We start from the raw sequence: 13,093 nt of genomic DNA, 5'->3' as shown, positions 1-13,093 counted from the left end.
TAAATAATTTTACACATCAGCCATCAGGACACAAAAAATTACCTTTTAACAAAAAAAATAAAATATACACTCATACAAAAACTACCTACCACATATGTCCACAGAAAATCCTCCTGTGTCCTGCAAATCATCCTCTTTTCTGATTACGGTTTGGAGAGGTTTTAAACACTAATAGTGAGGGAAGAAGTGGATATCTGCCCAAATACAGAGATCAATTGAATCCATTTTTTCAGGAGTATTCAGAGGTACATTCTACTCACAGTCAATACAAATGCATGAGAATGTCATGAGAACCTAAAAATTGTCTTCAATTCTTGTAAAGTATTTCTTAAGAATAAAATCCAGAAGTCTGATTCTTCTTCTTTTTAAATCTTATCAGAGCATAAAAAGTTGAAAAATGTCAGTAAAAGTGCACAATTTGCTCTGAGATTTGAGGAAGTCACTAAATGTCTCTGAGTCTGTTTCCAAATCTGTAGAAGGGTAGGTTCAACTATTACTAGGTGAACTCTAAAGCTTATTCCAGTTCAATTTTCTATGATAATTTTCTTTTAAAGTATAAAAAGATCATGCGTAAGTTCAGATGTAGTTGGAAATGAAGTGTTCCTAAAATCTATAAATCGTTTTTCTTTAAAAGTATTACCAAAATCCTAAATCTTAACCCTGTGAGCTGTTCAGATTTATTAATGAAGTTTTACATTTGAAGAATCTATTAAAATTCACCTGGAATTGGAAAATATCATCACTTTAGCAAAGACCCAGTTCTTAAACTAGGGTGCAATAAACAGACTAATGATACCTACCCCCCCTCAAAGATGTCTATGCTAGGTTACATGGCACAGGGGAATTAAGGACACAGATGGAATTAAAAGTGGCTAATCAGCTGACCTTAAAAAAGGGAGATTATTCTGGGTTATCTGAGTGGGCCTGATGTCATTATGAGGATCCTTAAACATGAAAGAGGGAGGCAGAAGAGTCACTCTCAGAGTGATGTGATATGAGAAACATTTTGACCAGCCATTATGGGCTCTGAAGATGGAAGAGGGCCATGATCTAAGGCATGCAGGCAGCTTCTAGAAACAGGCAAAATCAAGAAAACTGGATTCTTCCTCAGAGTATCAAAAAAGGAATACAGCTCTGCTGACACCCTGATTTTATCCAGTGAAACCCTTTTTGGACTTCTGACCTCCAAGACAGTAAGATAATAAATCTGTGCTGTTTCAAGCTAATCAATTTGTGGTAATTCATTACAGTAACAATAGGAAACTAATACATCTAGGTTTTAAAGGGAAACAAAACCAAATCCCCCAATTTAGGAGATATGCCAAAACAATGATCTCAGACTTAGTCTTACTTTTCTGATACCTTTGACTTCCAATTTAAATGAGATAATGTATGTGCGCCTAACTCAATAAATGGTTGCTTTATTATAGAATGATGCAAGGTTGAACCATCTTAGCTTATTTTCTGCCCTGCCTCATTCAAGCCAAATTAATTTATACTGAAATCTTTGTTTGCTTTAGGGAACAGGTTTAGAGATCAAAAGGAAATAAATTATTCTAACTTCGGTTAGACATTGCTACCTATCATAACTTGCCAAACCCCAACCAAAACCATTCCTGCATATCCTTAACACCCAGGGCATAATATAAGATTCTACAAAGGTTCCATGCTCTAGGGTAACTTTCCAGAAATCTATAACCTCCAGGTGGGTCCCTGGATCAGATAAGTCCTGAAATGCAGTGGGCTCAGCTTCTCCAGAACATCAACTAGTTCCATTTCCCGTATCCCATATTATCAACAGCCCCTTCCAACATGGAAAAGTTAGAATGGGCATAGTCCAAATACCCCTAAAGAGTGGGAGAAAGATCAAAGGTGGTAGCGGAGTTACACAGAGAAGGTAGAGTGTAACAAATGAGTATGATTGCTGAGATCATTATATAGATATTTCTTTTAGTCTCCAGTATCTTACAGTACCTAGAAGAAAAGCCTAAAATTGTGGAGTTGTAGCCCATACCAAACCCTGAAATCTGTTCTACAACTAATTGTTGCTCTGTGCTTTGAAATTTACTGCTTTTTTGTATAGATGTTATTTTTCATTAAAAAAAAAAACACAAAACAATCCAGATGAAAGCTATTTTAAAAATTAAGGAACTGTACTCTTCAAAAATATCAATCTCATGAAAGGCAAAGAAATGTTAAAATATGGGTTAAAGGAAACTAAAGACATGACAATTAAATTCCCCCCACCCCCTAACTCCCATACCTCCAAATCCAGATTGGGGGAAAAAAATGCCATAATGGTCATGCTGGGACAACAGGCAAAATTTGAATATGGACCATATATTAGATAACAATATTGCATTGGTTTTGATCACTGTACTGTGGTTATGTTAAGGAAATGTATTTGTTCTTAAGTGACACATGCTAAAGTATTAGGGTGACTAGTCGCAACCTGCACAACTTACTAGAAAATTATTCAGAAAAAAAGATGTATGTATATGTACATGTAAGAAAAAAAGAGGAAATTGACACTGCATAAATCTATGTGAATGGTGTATATGGGAGTTCGTTATCCTAAGAAGAAAACCAGAAATAAGTAAAAGTCTGGGATAGGGTGGGCCATGGCAGCTCAGCAGGCAGAGTTCTCGCCTGCCATGCAGGAGAACCGGGTTCAATTCCCAGTGCCTGCCCATGCCAAAAAAAAAAAAAAGAAAAGTCTATGATTGGGAAGGACTAGGAAGATAGTGAGAAGTCTTTCAAAAGATAAAACACACAGCAAATTTCTGAGGAGGAATGTGATAAATGTCCAATAAAGCTGGGTTGAAATCCAGCCCCACTTCACTTTCCCAACACACACATTTAATAGCTCTGAGACTTGGAGCAAGTTTTCTTACCTCTCAAAACCTCTGCTTCCTTATCTGTAAGGTGGAAATGACAGCAATGATACTTACATCTTGTCAGGCTGTTAAAGAATTGAAGATAATGTAAAATCTTGACAATAAATGTTAGTACCCATCATTTTTATTCTATAAGATGAATTTTTAAAATAACCCTCCATTTTGTATCCATGGTAGCATAAATAAGTCTCTAATGGTTTCCTGAAAGAATGGGAGAAGTAGTAGAGAGCCATCCTAAGTAAAATAATGGGGCAGAATTAGAGAATGAACTCTTAAGTTCCTGTCCAGCGCTCCAATTCTATGAAATAGAACTGAATTATTAAGCAGCCTCAAGTTGTTGGGGTATAAACATGAAACGTTTATTTTTACAATAACTGCCCCCTCCCAACGACACCATCTCAGATCCCCTTCCCCCTGGGTCTTGGAGCTATTACAACAGCTCATTCTGATTCCATAACATTTCAATTTTCAGTTATTGCAAGAGTTCTAAGTCCTTAAAAAATCAGTATTGTTTACTTTAAAACTTCAATCTTATGTTTGATTAAAGGTCTTCCTCTTTACCCTGCAGCCTCACAGGCTAGAATGCTGGCTGTAGTGGCAAGAGTGGGGGTGGGTCTGCTCTACCTACTTCTCCCTTTCTCTTCCCCTTGAACTTCCTTTCTGGGGTTGGGTTAAAGGAGGGATAGGACAGGCCAAAGTCCCATCACAAGATAGCCCCATGGGAATGACCTCTGGGCCAGTTTCTTTACTGTTCTGGTTAACACTGAACTGAGAGTTGGTTCTCCCTGTGAAATAGGCATCCAAATACTGATTCTCTTGTGGGTTGCTGGTTTCCCACAGTGCCCTTCTTCCCTAGACATCCATCATCCTGGCATTAAAGCTCTGGCTTGGACACTAACCTCCTCCTCCCAATCCCCACCCCAATGCCACCCCAGTTTTTGTTACTAGACTCCCTCCATCCAGTGGCCTCTTTGGGTGTGGCACCAGCAAGAGACCTGGCCATCTTCTACAATGTCTACTTTTCCCACGCCCAGGATAGCATCAGAGGCATTGACAGTCCAGACACTCGGTATCCTCCAGAGATGAGACAGGCATCAGTTCCAATTTACAGGAGGGCCTGGATGTTACCAAAATTACTGCCCAATCTTTACACATGATTCTCTTGAGTCCTTTCTCTCTCATGCTCAAAAAGTGTCATGAACTTTCTCTCCTTGCCCACAATGAGGCAAATAGAAGGAATAGGCTCTCTTTGTGAACCATAAACCACCCCCACCCCAGCCTACCACTTCTCTCCTAGTCCATGGAATAGGGTTGGAGACGAGAAGGAATGCTGGGGTGGTAGCTGAGCACAACAGTTCTTGGTCCCTGAATAGGTGAATGCTGGGAGCCTTTTGTTCCCAACTCTGGGAGGTATTTCCAGCACCCACAACCACTTCCATCCTGTTACACCAACTTCTGTGAATACTTGTTGGTCAGAAACCATTTCTCTGTCTTGGTAAACTTGTCATATTGAGTATAACCATATAGAATTTCCTTGAACTTTTTTAGGGCTGGACCTAAAAAAACCAACAAATTAGATAAACTTTACCTTTAATGCCAAGCATTTCCACCAACAATTCAGAAAAACCCTCCCGAAATCCTTTCCAGGAATCTCTAGGATCAAATGGCTTTGTGCTCAGCAACTGCCACTATCCTACAGTTAAGGTGTTAACTAGTTAGAAGGGGATCCAGAAAAGCGAAAAGCCAAAAAAAAAAAATCAGAATCCCAAAATATATAACTTCTGGAAGAATGATCCAGGTGAGGTATTTGTTGAGCCAGGTACCAAAAGATACTTCTTAATTCTGTCCATTTACAAATATGACCGCACTGATCCCATTCCCATCTGATTTCATTGCCCTTAGGCATATCTTAATCTTTCTCTTTCTCTTCTGCCCTTCCCCTAGAAACCTCAACTTCCATTAAAACATAACTAATCACACTTCTGAGTTTGACTTCTCACAGTCCATACAGTTACTTTTGTGATGAACTTGTCTTTGGATAACAACCATCATACAAGCTGTAGGACCCAAAGCTTGAGATTAAAGGGTTACCTCGTGTTGAGGTAAGACTTCTGACTTCCATTGTACCTAGCGCACACAAACCACTACATTTATCACAAAACCAACTTGGTCCCATACTTATGTATATGCAAAAAATTACTGTTTCAAATTTCAGATGCTTGAAGAAAGTCCCTTTTCTAACTAAAAAAAAAAAATCACTTTAAGAAAATGTGTCCAAATAATTTATTGTGCACATGCTACAACAGAAAAAAAGAGGAAAAAAAAGTCCAAGTTGCCTGTTATTTTAGTGATTTAACACAAATGCAGATAGATAATTAAAGCTGACATGTAACTGTAAGAGGGTTACCTGTGCATTTAATACCTGGCCAGTCACCAAGTGATGTGAACAAATGTCTAGGTATCATTTAGCCCATGGTGCAACAGCTTTGCATGAAAAATGGACTTATTACCTTTAATACAATGAAGGAGCCACAAGGACAATAATTTCATGACATAATCATATTTTGAATTTCCAATATATTGACTTTGGAACTTCTGCCAGAAAAGTGAATTAAGTGGTTAAACAGACTTTCTCAGCACTTGAAATGGAATTGGACAAATATTTACCAAGCTCTGCCTATGGATGGGGGACTATGTCTCCCTCAAAACTAACAGGGAGGAAATTTCAATCATACATCATCATACCTACTACCGATTAACAACAAAACTGCATCTTCCTTGAATCAGAAAATCTGATACTTCTTTCTGGTTCATGAATGCTGGGAGATAAAACTATCAAACTACAAAATATGCTTATCCTAATTGCAACTGCTTATTATCATTTGTACCATAGGTCAACCACTGCACTTAGTATTTCATGCACATTAACTAATTTAATATAGTACTAACAATAGCCATATGAGATGAGTATTCTTATTATCCCCATTTTTACAGATAAAGAACGCTGCTGTTGGCGTTAACATTTTGGTCCTTTCATTATCAGTTTGGTATAAGTATTAATTACAATAAACTCTGTCTATTGTATCCTATTACAGGAACTGGGATACAGAGAGGAGTAAGATTTTATAGAATGACGAAAAGCCTTGTTACATTGTCAAAATGTTTGTCAAAAATATGAGATTTTGAAGAACTCACAGATTTCACTGCAATACAATTTGATTTATTATCTTAGATTTAGATTTCAAGTCCAATCAAGGTATTCTGTCTTCCAATCTTATAACCAAGTGTCATTCACTGGTGCTGAGATCCCAATGTGAAATTCAAAAAGTAACTTTACTCCTGCCTCTTACTTCTGTTTGGTCATTTTAAGCTGGATAATTTTTAAAATCTTATACACATCTCAACTTGGCTATCAATCCTAAAAAATAAATTACTTTCAATGTTCACAGTTACTAAAGCTTGGCAAAAATGACTGGGGGAGTAGGGAAGACTCCTACGATTCTTTCACTGAGCTACTCCCCAAACTGATCAGATGGCCCTGCATTACCTATAAATTAATGGACTGTTTGTTCAGTATCAATGAAAGCTAAGTTGGCTGTATCCTAATGCCTTACTTTGCCTGAGGTGTTATTTGGCAATAAATGTTCAATGGACATTTTACTGTACAAAATTAAATTATCAGTTTTCTCTACTGTAAAGAGGGAAAGACTGACAAAACAACTATCAGGCTTAACTGTAATGTATGTTTAACCCCTCAAAAGTCTACACTTTTCTTCATCTTAATATATTTTTCCAAGAAGGAAAATAAATAGTGTAAATTCTAATAATAATAGCAAACACTCATCAACAGGCATTTATAAAAACTTTTAATCAAAGTAGGACAAGGCTCTTTACCTAAATTTTATTACTAATTCTCTTGAGAGGTCCTAGAAGAAATCACATCAGAAAGGAGTACCTTAAAAGCAACAACTTCTAAGGTGAAATAGAACCACGTTTGTATGACAATTTTAGAGAAAGCAAACCGTCTGACCAAAGGTGCTTGGATAATAAACCAAATCTACCTAAGAAGTTCAGTGCTATTTATACAGCTGAATCATACTCAGGGACCCTTGAAAGTAAAGACTGCCAGCTCCACTGTATAATCAGGTTGTTTTTCCCAAATTCATTCCCAAGTTGATTATTTTAACATTTCTCCACAGGACAAAAAAAGTCTATAAATCCTCATTAGTTCAAGACCAATGTACAAAAGCCTATTTCATTGTGTGCCTAAAATTTTTAAGTAATTTTTCAGTTATACTTACTTTCCCTCTATAACTGTCTATTAAAAATGCTTTCAGAGCTCTGATTTAAGATCCTATTTTTCTTTATTCCCCTAGAACAGTACATATTTCTATGTCTCTGGTACTTGTTCTCTCTGTGTATCAGTATATAGAACCCTCCCCCAATTAAATTGTCTTCAGGGGAGTGGAAAAAATGGGCCTGGTGTAAAATAACAGGTGTGAGCTCCATTTATTTTCAACAAGTAGAATATCTGCGAAATTACTCTGCCTTTTAAAAAGTGGCCAAACCCCAAAAACAAAAAACAAACAAACAAACAAAAACCTAAGACAGAACATTTACAATCCCTTTCTAGAGTCATCTGCTTTCCTGGGGTTCTGAATTTGGGAGAGGGAAGTGAGAAATGTGAATTTATCCTACATGCTTTGGTGCCCAAGATTCAGTTCTTCTGTCACCCTCTTAAGTATTCAGGTTGAGTCTTATTTTGCAGGCTGCTAACACAAAGACCATACAATGGATTGACTTAAACAATATGAATTTACTGGCTCACAGTTTTGAGGCCAGGAGAAGTCCAAAATCCAAAATCAAAGGTGTCATCAAAGTGATACTCTTTCCCAGAAAACTGGGGCATTCAAAGTCTCGCTGTTGGCAATCCTTGGTCCTTGGCTTTTCTGTCATATGGCAATGCACCTAATGACATCTCCTTTCTCTTCTGAGTTCCTTTAATTTCTAGCATCTGGCTGCTCCCCTTGGCTTCTTTTTTGAGTCCAATTTTCTTTGCTTATAAGGATTTCAACCACATTGCTTTAAGGCCTACTCTCATTCAGTTTGGGCACACTTTAACTAATAACAACTTCAAATGTCCTATTTACAAATGGGTTCATACCCACAGGACCAGAGGTTGGGACCAGAACAACCCTTTTGTGGGGGACATGATACAATGCCCAACAGATGTTTCTAACCTTGAAAGTGTTCTTGGAGTGTGGACTCCCTGCCTCTGAGAAGTAGCATAAGAGCATAAGTCCTTGAGTTAAGCAGACATGGGTTTGAATACTAACTCCACATTTAATCAGTAGCTTTCTGTGCCTCCCTTGCCTACGTTAGAGTGTCTGCTGTAAATTTTAAGTGACATAAGAAAGCACCTAGTTTAGTGACTGACTTACAGTAGGAAGCACTTAATAAATGTGGATTCCATTGCCTTTCCTCTCTGAAGAGAGCCAACATTTTGATGTGCATTAACCAGTGCCTACGGCACATCTTTGAGGCTGCAGCTCAGAAACCCACTCCACCACCCCCACAATGAACATTAGAGAGTGAGACTGGCCATGAATAAAATAAGGAGACATGAACAATAGCAGAGGCATCATTAAGATAATTCAACAAAGGTCTCGGTACCTCATTCCTACCTACCTTCATTACCCCACACCCATGTCCATTCCACCCAAGTGACCACTGCTACTCTTCTTTGCCTAGAGAACTTATACTACAATACAATAAAAAGGAAATGGAAAAAAGTAAAACCCTTCAACATGTTTCATATGATAGAAGAAAAATCAACAGCTCTTCTGAAAATATGTATCCACCATCTAGTACAAGGAATAAGCTATGCTGCTTTCCATTTTCTGAACATTACAGAATTATAGAGATATAAACATATTCTATAATGTTAAGCATTTTAAACATTGGAAATTTGATATCGAGTACTAGACAGAGAGATGGTCTTATTTCTTAATTAGAAATATATTTTAAAGCAAAATAACATATAACCATTAGGTATTATCAATCCTGCATGTAACTAACTTGGTTTATAAATCATAAGTCATCAAGAAGCAATTAAGGTAAAATGTATTGCATTATTATGGCATATAACTTACAAAAATACAGAATTTATCAATGCCAATGCTACTGAAAATTATCACAGAAAAACACAAAAAAGTAGAAGCATTAAAGAAAACCTAGTTAAATACATTAAAATTTTTTTAAACTAGGTACTGGGCAAAGAAGAGACAAAACACAATGACAGTATAAAGAAGACTTTCAAAAGATGTGTAAAGATAAATATTGTCATTGTTTTCATCAGCTGAGAAGGAAATTGTTTTCTCAACTAAACACGTTTTCACAAATTATGGAGGGCAGATTTACTGAAAACATCCCTTTTATTAATACACAAGACAGTCTGTTTTTTGGTATGATAGAGGAATGCACCATTCTGACTTATCTAACATTCAAGTTAATAGAGAATTACCATTCAAATAACTAGAAGAGAAGAGAAATAATACCCTAAATTAAGCTGAAGGGAATTTAATATTTGATGATTCATAATTTTTCAGTGGCTCAGAGTTATGATCAGGAATACTAGTCATTACTATACTGTGGATGTTTGGAATAACATTTAATTTTGATTAATATAAATGTTCTAAAACCTTGCTTATGCATGTATTTCAATGTCAAATAAAACACCTATTAGCAAAATTGTGGTGAATGATTTTTTCTCAATACAGAGCATGTGCTATGTGTGTTTTAAATGACCTAGACCTTTTTTAGCGACTCTCATTTTTATTGCACTCAAGTGAACAAACCATGGGCAACAGACTCAAGACGTCAACAGAACAGTTTTTGATCTGGGGAAAGGAGTGAAACAGAACCCACCACCAGCTCCGTTCTCTACTGTAAGGGAATGAAGCCCTCTGGAAACAGTCACCAAGGATAGTTGCACACCAGTAATCTACCTGGTTATCCTTGAAGATTAACCAGATCATCACAATAACCAATTACACAACCCTCTGGGTATCAAAAATGTTTGAAGCAAATCTGAAGATGAGGTCTAAAAAACTTTAACCTAAATTTTATCATATAAATCAGGAGCTTCAATAGTTCACCACAGATATAAATATATATATACATAAGCTTATATATGCATAGACTATTTCCGAAAGGAATATAAAAAAGTGTTAACAGCTATGGGGTGGGCTATGTGAGTGAGGGATATAGAGTGGCTGGGAGTCATACTTTTGCCTTCATACACCTTTGTAATGATTGATTCCTTTTTAATTTTTCTCAATAAAACATAACTTTAAATGATAAACAATTCATTTTCTAGTATCTCTATATTTTAAAGACTATATACTAAATGTCTACTGAACAAACTATTAAATAGAGAAATGATCAAGTTGATATTCTCTGCCTCCCTCCTTTTTTTGCCACAAAAAAAGAATCTTCAAAACAAGAGGGACCATTACTCAGCAACTACCCTTCTGAGAATATAAACCAATATATAGTACAATTCAAAAATGGCAAACAGTTGCAAGAATTTGAATATTCCTTATACTCCATTACTTTGATTTTTTACATTATAAAGCATTAAAGATAATGCTTTTTATCCCCATGTCTTTTCGACTCTCTTGATAATGCCTGCTTTCACACACACAGGACCACATGTAGTATCAACATCTTAAAATACAAAACCTATGTTTCCTTTCTAATTGGGATGTTTTTAAGTTTTTAAACAATAAGCTTTCTGCCCTGTGAGTTACAGAAAAATAAGTGGTCGTTTCTCTTTTATCCAAATTCACACACCCAGACAGGATACTCCTTTTCAAGAAATCTAAAAGTCACAATATAACAGAAACTACTACAAATATTTGCAACTACCACCCCCACTTCTTTTAATATAGAAATATCTCTGTTGGTTTTAAACTTCCATGTGTCATCGCTGGGAAAAAGCCTAAACCATACTTGGAGCTAGGTGGATGAACTGTGGGTACAGTCTACCCACACTGGCTCTGGAAGCTCCAATTTAAAGCTTGACAAGAAACACTCATTATGTCGTGGTTACAGAGCTTAAACCGGAAAGGGGGGTTCCAATGTATCAGCACACCGAGTAAGGTGAGGTTCCGTCTTTCACTGCTATCATTGGCTTTTTTTTTTATAAGTAGTCTCATACTGACTCTGAAAGTCAGGCTTTTCAGCCAAAATCAATTTTAATCTCACATGCACTTGATTATGCACATGCATTTATGTTAACAGGCCCTTTTCCTAACAGCCCTTAGACTCTTATTCTAAGAAAACTTTCCCCCAAGTCATGTTCCCAAAAAAAGAAATCTGGAATTGAGGAAACAAGCCCCAAACGGAAGGAAGACAGAAAGAGGCTGGGATGGGACTGAGATTTACCATTCCCTTGCCCAAGGGTTGGCGAGAAATCCTGTCTGGTGGTGAGGCGGTCGGGGAGCTTTTTTCCCTGTATGTCGTGATAACCAGAAGGCCGGTCAACGCTTGCGGGATTATCGCTTTCCAATTGCGCTTTCTGTAACGCAGAAACTATGGGATTCTCCATCACTCTTTACTTTGTTGCTAGTATCCACTGAAAACTCAGCCTGCCCACAGAGAAAGTTCTCATTTCTTGGGATTTCTGGACCTTTCGAGTCTGGAAGGTTTCTATCTTTCTTTTCTTTTTAAAATCACTTGAGAGTAAACTGCATTTCCTATACTATGCACGAAAAACTAATCCTTTCAAGGAAAGCAATGCGCAGCAGTCCCCTGGTTTCTGGATTTATCCTCCCTACCTCCCTTCATCAATGGTTTAGTGACTCTTTCAAAGAAAATGAACAAAAGTATCCAACAAAACGCAAAGGCGCAGAGTGAACTTTTCCTCCGCTATCAGAAAAAAAAAAGCACTTCTGTTTCTCACCGCAGAGACAGCTGAGTCTGGGAACCTCTGGATGAGGAAGGAAGGTTTGGTAATGAAGAGGGTGGGGAAAGAAAACAATGCCGAGCCTGCGATGCCTCCAGGAACAGCACATCCTGTCCGGGTCCCCGACCCAAGCCCCCTACCCTGCTACGTTCCCGGGGACCCGACAGCCTCGCTTACCTTGATAATGCTGCTGCGCCGCGGGGTGGCCCGCGCCGCCTCCAGGAGACAGGCCTCGCTGTCAGCAGGGGTCCCCACGGCGCCGGGCAGTGCGATACCACTACGACGGTCTCTCGTCGGTCCCGCGACGCCGGCCGCCACACCATCACCGGAGGCGGCGTCCGGGCCCACCCGGGGTTCATCTTCCGCCCCTGCCGCGTCGGGCGGCGCGGGACCCTCCTTGCTTGCGGCGCCTTCGGCCATGGCCGGACGTGTTTCGAGGTCCCCGGGGGATGACTGAACGCCCGGGAACGAAGTCCAGCAGCGGGACACAGGCGCGCTCATGAATCCAGAGGCGGCCCCTCCAGACTTTGTTTCACCGCCCGGAGGCGGCAACTTTCTGAGGAGGAGACATAGCTCAGGCAGAGATGTCCGCGGGCTTTGGTCTAGGAGGCCGGCAATCTGTCTAAAGGTGGCGGGATTGGGTTGGCGAGTAAGCGGGAGGGAGAACAGGCGAAAAGGAGAGGGAGGTGTCCGAAACGTGATGCAAACGCCCGCTCTGCGCCAAACAAAAGGCACCGGGCGCCCAGCCAGGCGGTCTCCTGGGCCAGGACGCACGCGGCCAGAAGGTGGCTGGAGCCGGGCGCCTGTAGCCCCTCGAACCACCACCTGCCAGCGGACGTCCGCGCTGCAGCCCCCAGGAAGTGCCGCGCCGGCGGCGGCGGCGGCGGCGGCGGCGGCGGTGGTGGCGGAGGTCTCCACTCTGCTCTGTTGTGACTGGGAGGGATACTTGTTTTGACAGCCCGTGGGGATTGGCAGGCGTCTGGGCCTCTTAGGAGCCTCGTCTCGCCGAGGCGGGGGGTCGGTCGGACCAATCCTCAATGCGGAGGGGTGTGCCTGAGAGCGAAGAATGGAATGTGTTCTGTAACTGGGAGCCAGCCCAGCAGGGCTCGTGTACTCCAGGGTGTGTTCGCGCGCGCGCGTACATGCGCGCCCACAGGCACTCCGTGTATATTTTAGGAAGTTTAGCTACTCGAAATGAGCCTAAAGATGCGACAAAATTCGGAAGGAA

At 39.7% G+C, this 13,093-nt stretch overlaps 1 protein-coding gene across 3 annotated transcripts in view; it reads right to left on the bottom strand.

Annotated features, from left to right (window-relative positions):
• PLCL1 (phospholipase C like 1 (inactive)) overlaps positions 1-12,683 on the bottom strand; it is a 382,309-nt gene extending 369,626 nt beyond the window's left edge. For all 3 annotated transcript variants that reach the window (XM_077154580.1, XM_077154581.1, XM_077154582.1), the window contains exon 1: positions 12,043-12,683. In XM_077154580.1, the coding sequence (XP_077010695.1) occupies positions 12,043-12,366 (324 nt within the window). In that variant the 5' untranslated portion in view covers positions 12,367-12,683. The remainder of the gene's footprint in view (positions 1-12,042) is intronic.
• Between the last annotated feature and the right edge of the window lie 410 nt (positions 12,684-13,093).

This window comes from Tamandua tetradactyla, chromosome 3, assembly GCF_023851605.1.
Source record: "Tamandua tetradactyla isolate mTamTet1 chromosome 3, mTamTet1.pri, whole genome shotgun sequence".
NCBI classification, from domain to species: domain Eukaryota; kingdom Metazoa; phylum Chordata; class Mammalia; order Pilosa; family Myrmecophagidae; genus Tamandua; species Tamandua tetradactyla.
This window is presented reverse-complemented; position numbering and strand designations above follow the sequence as displayed.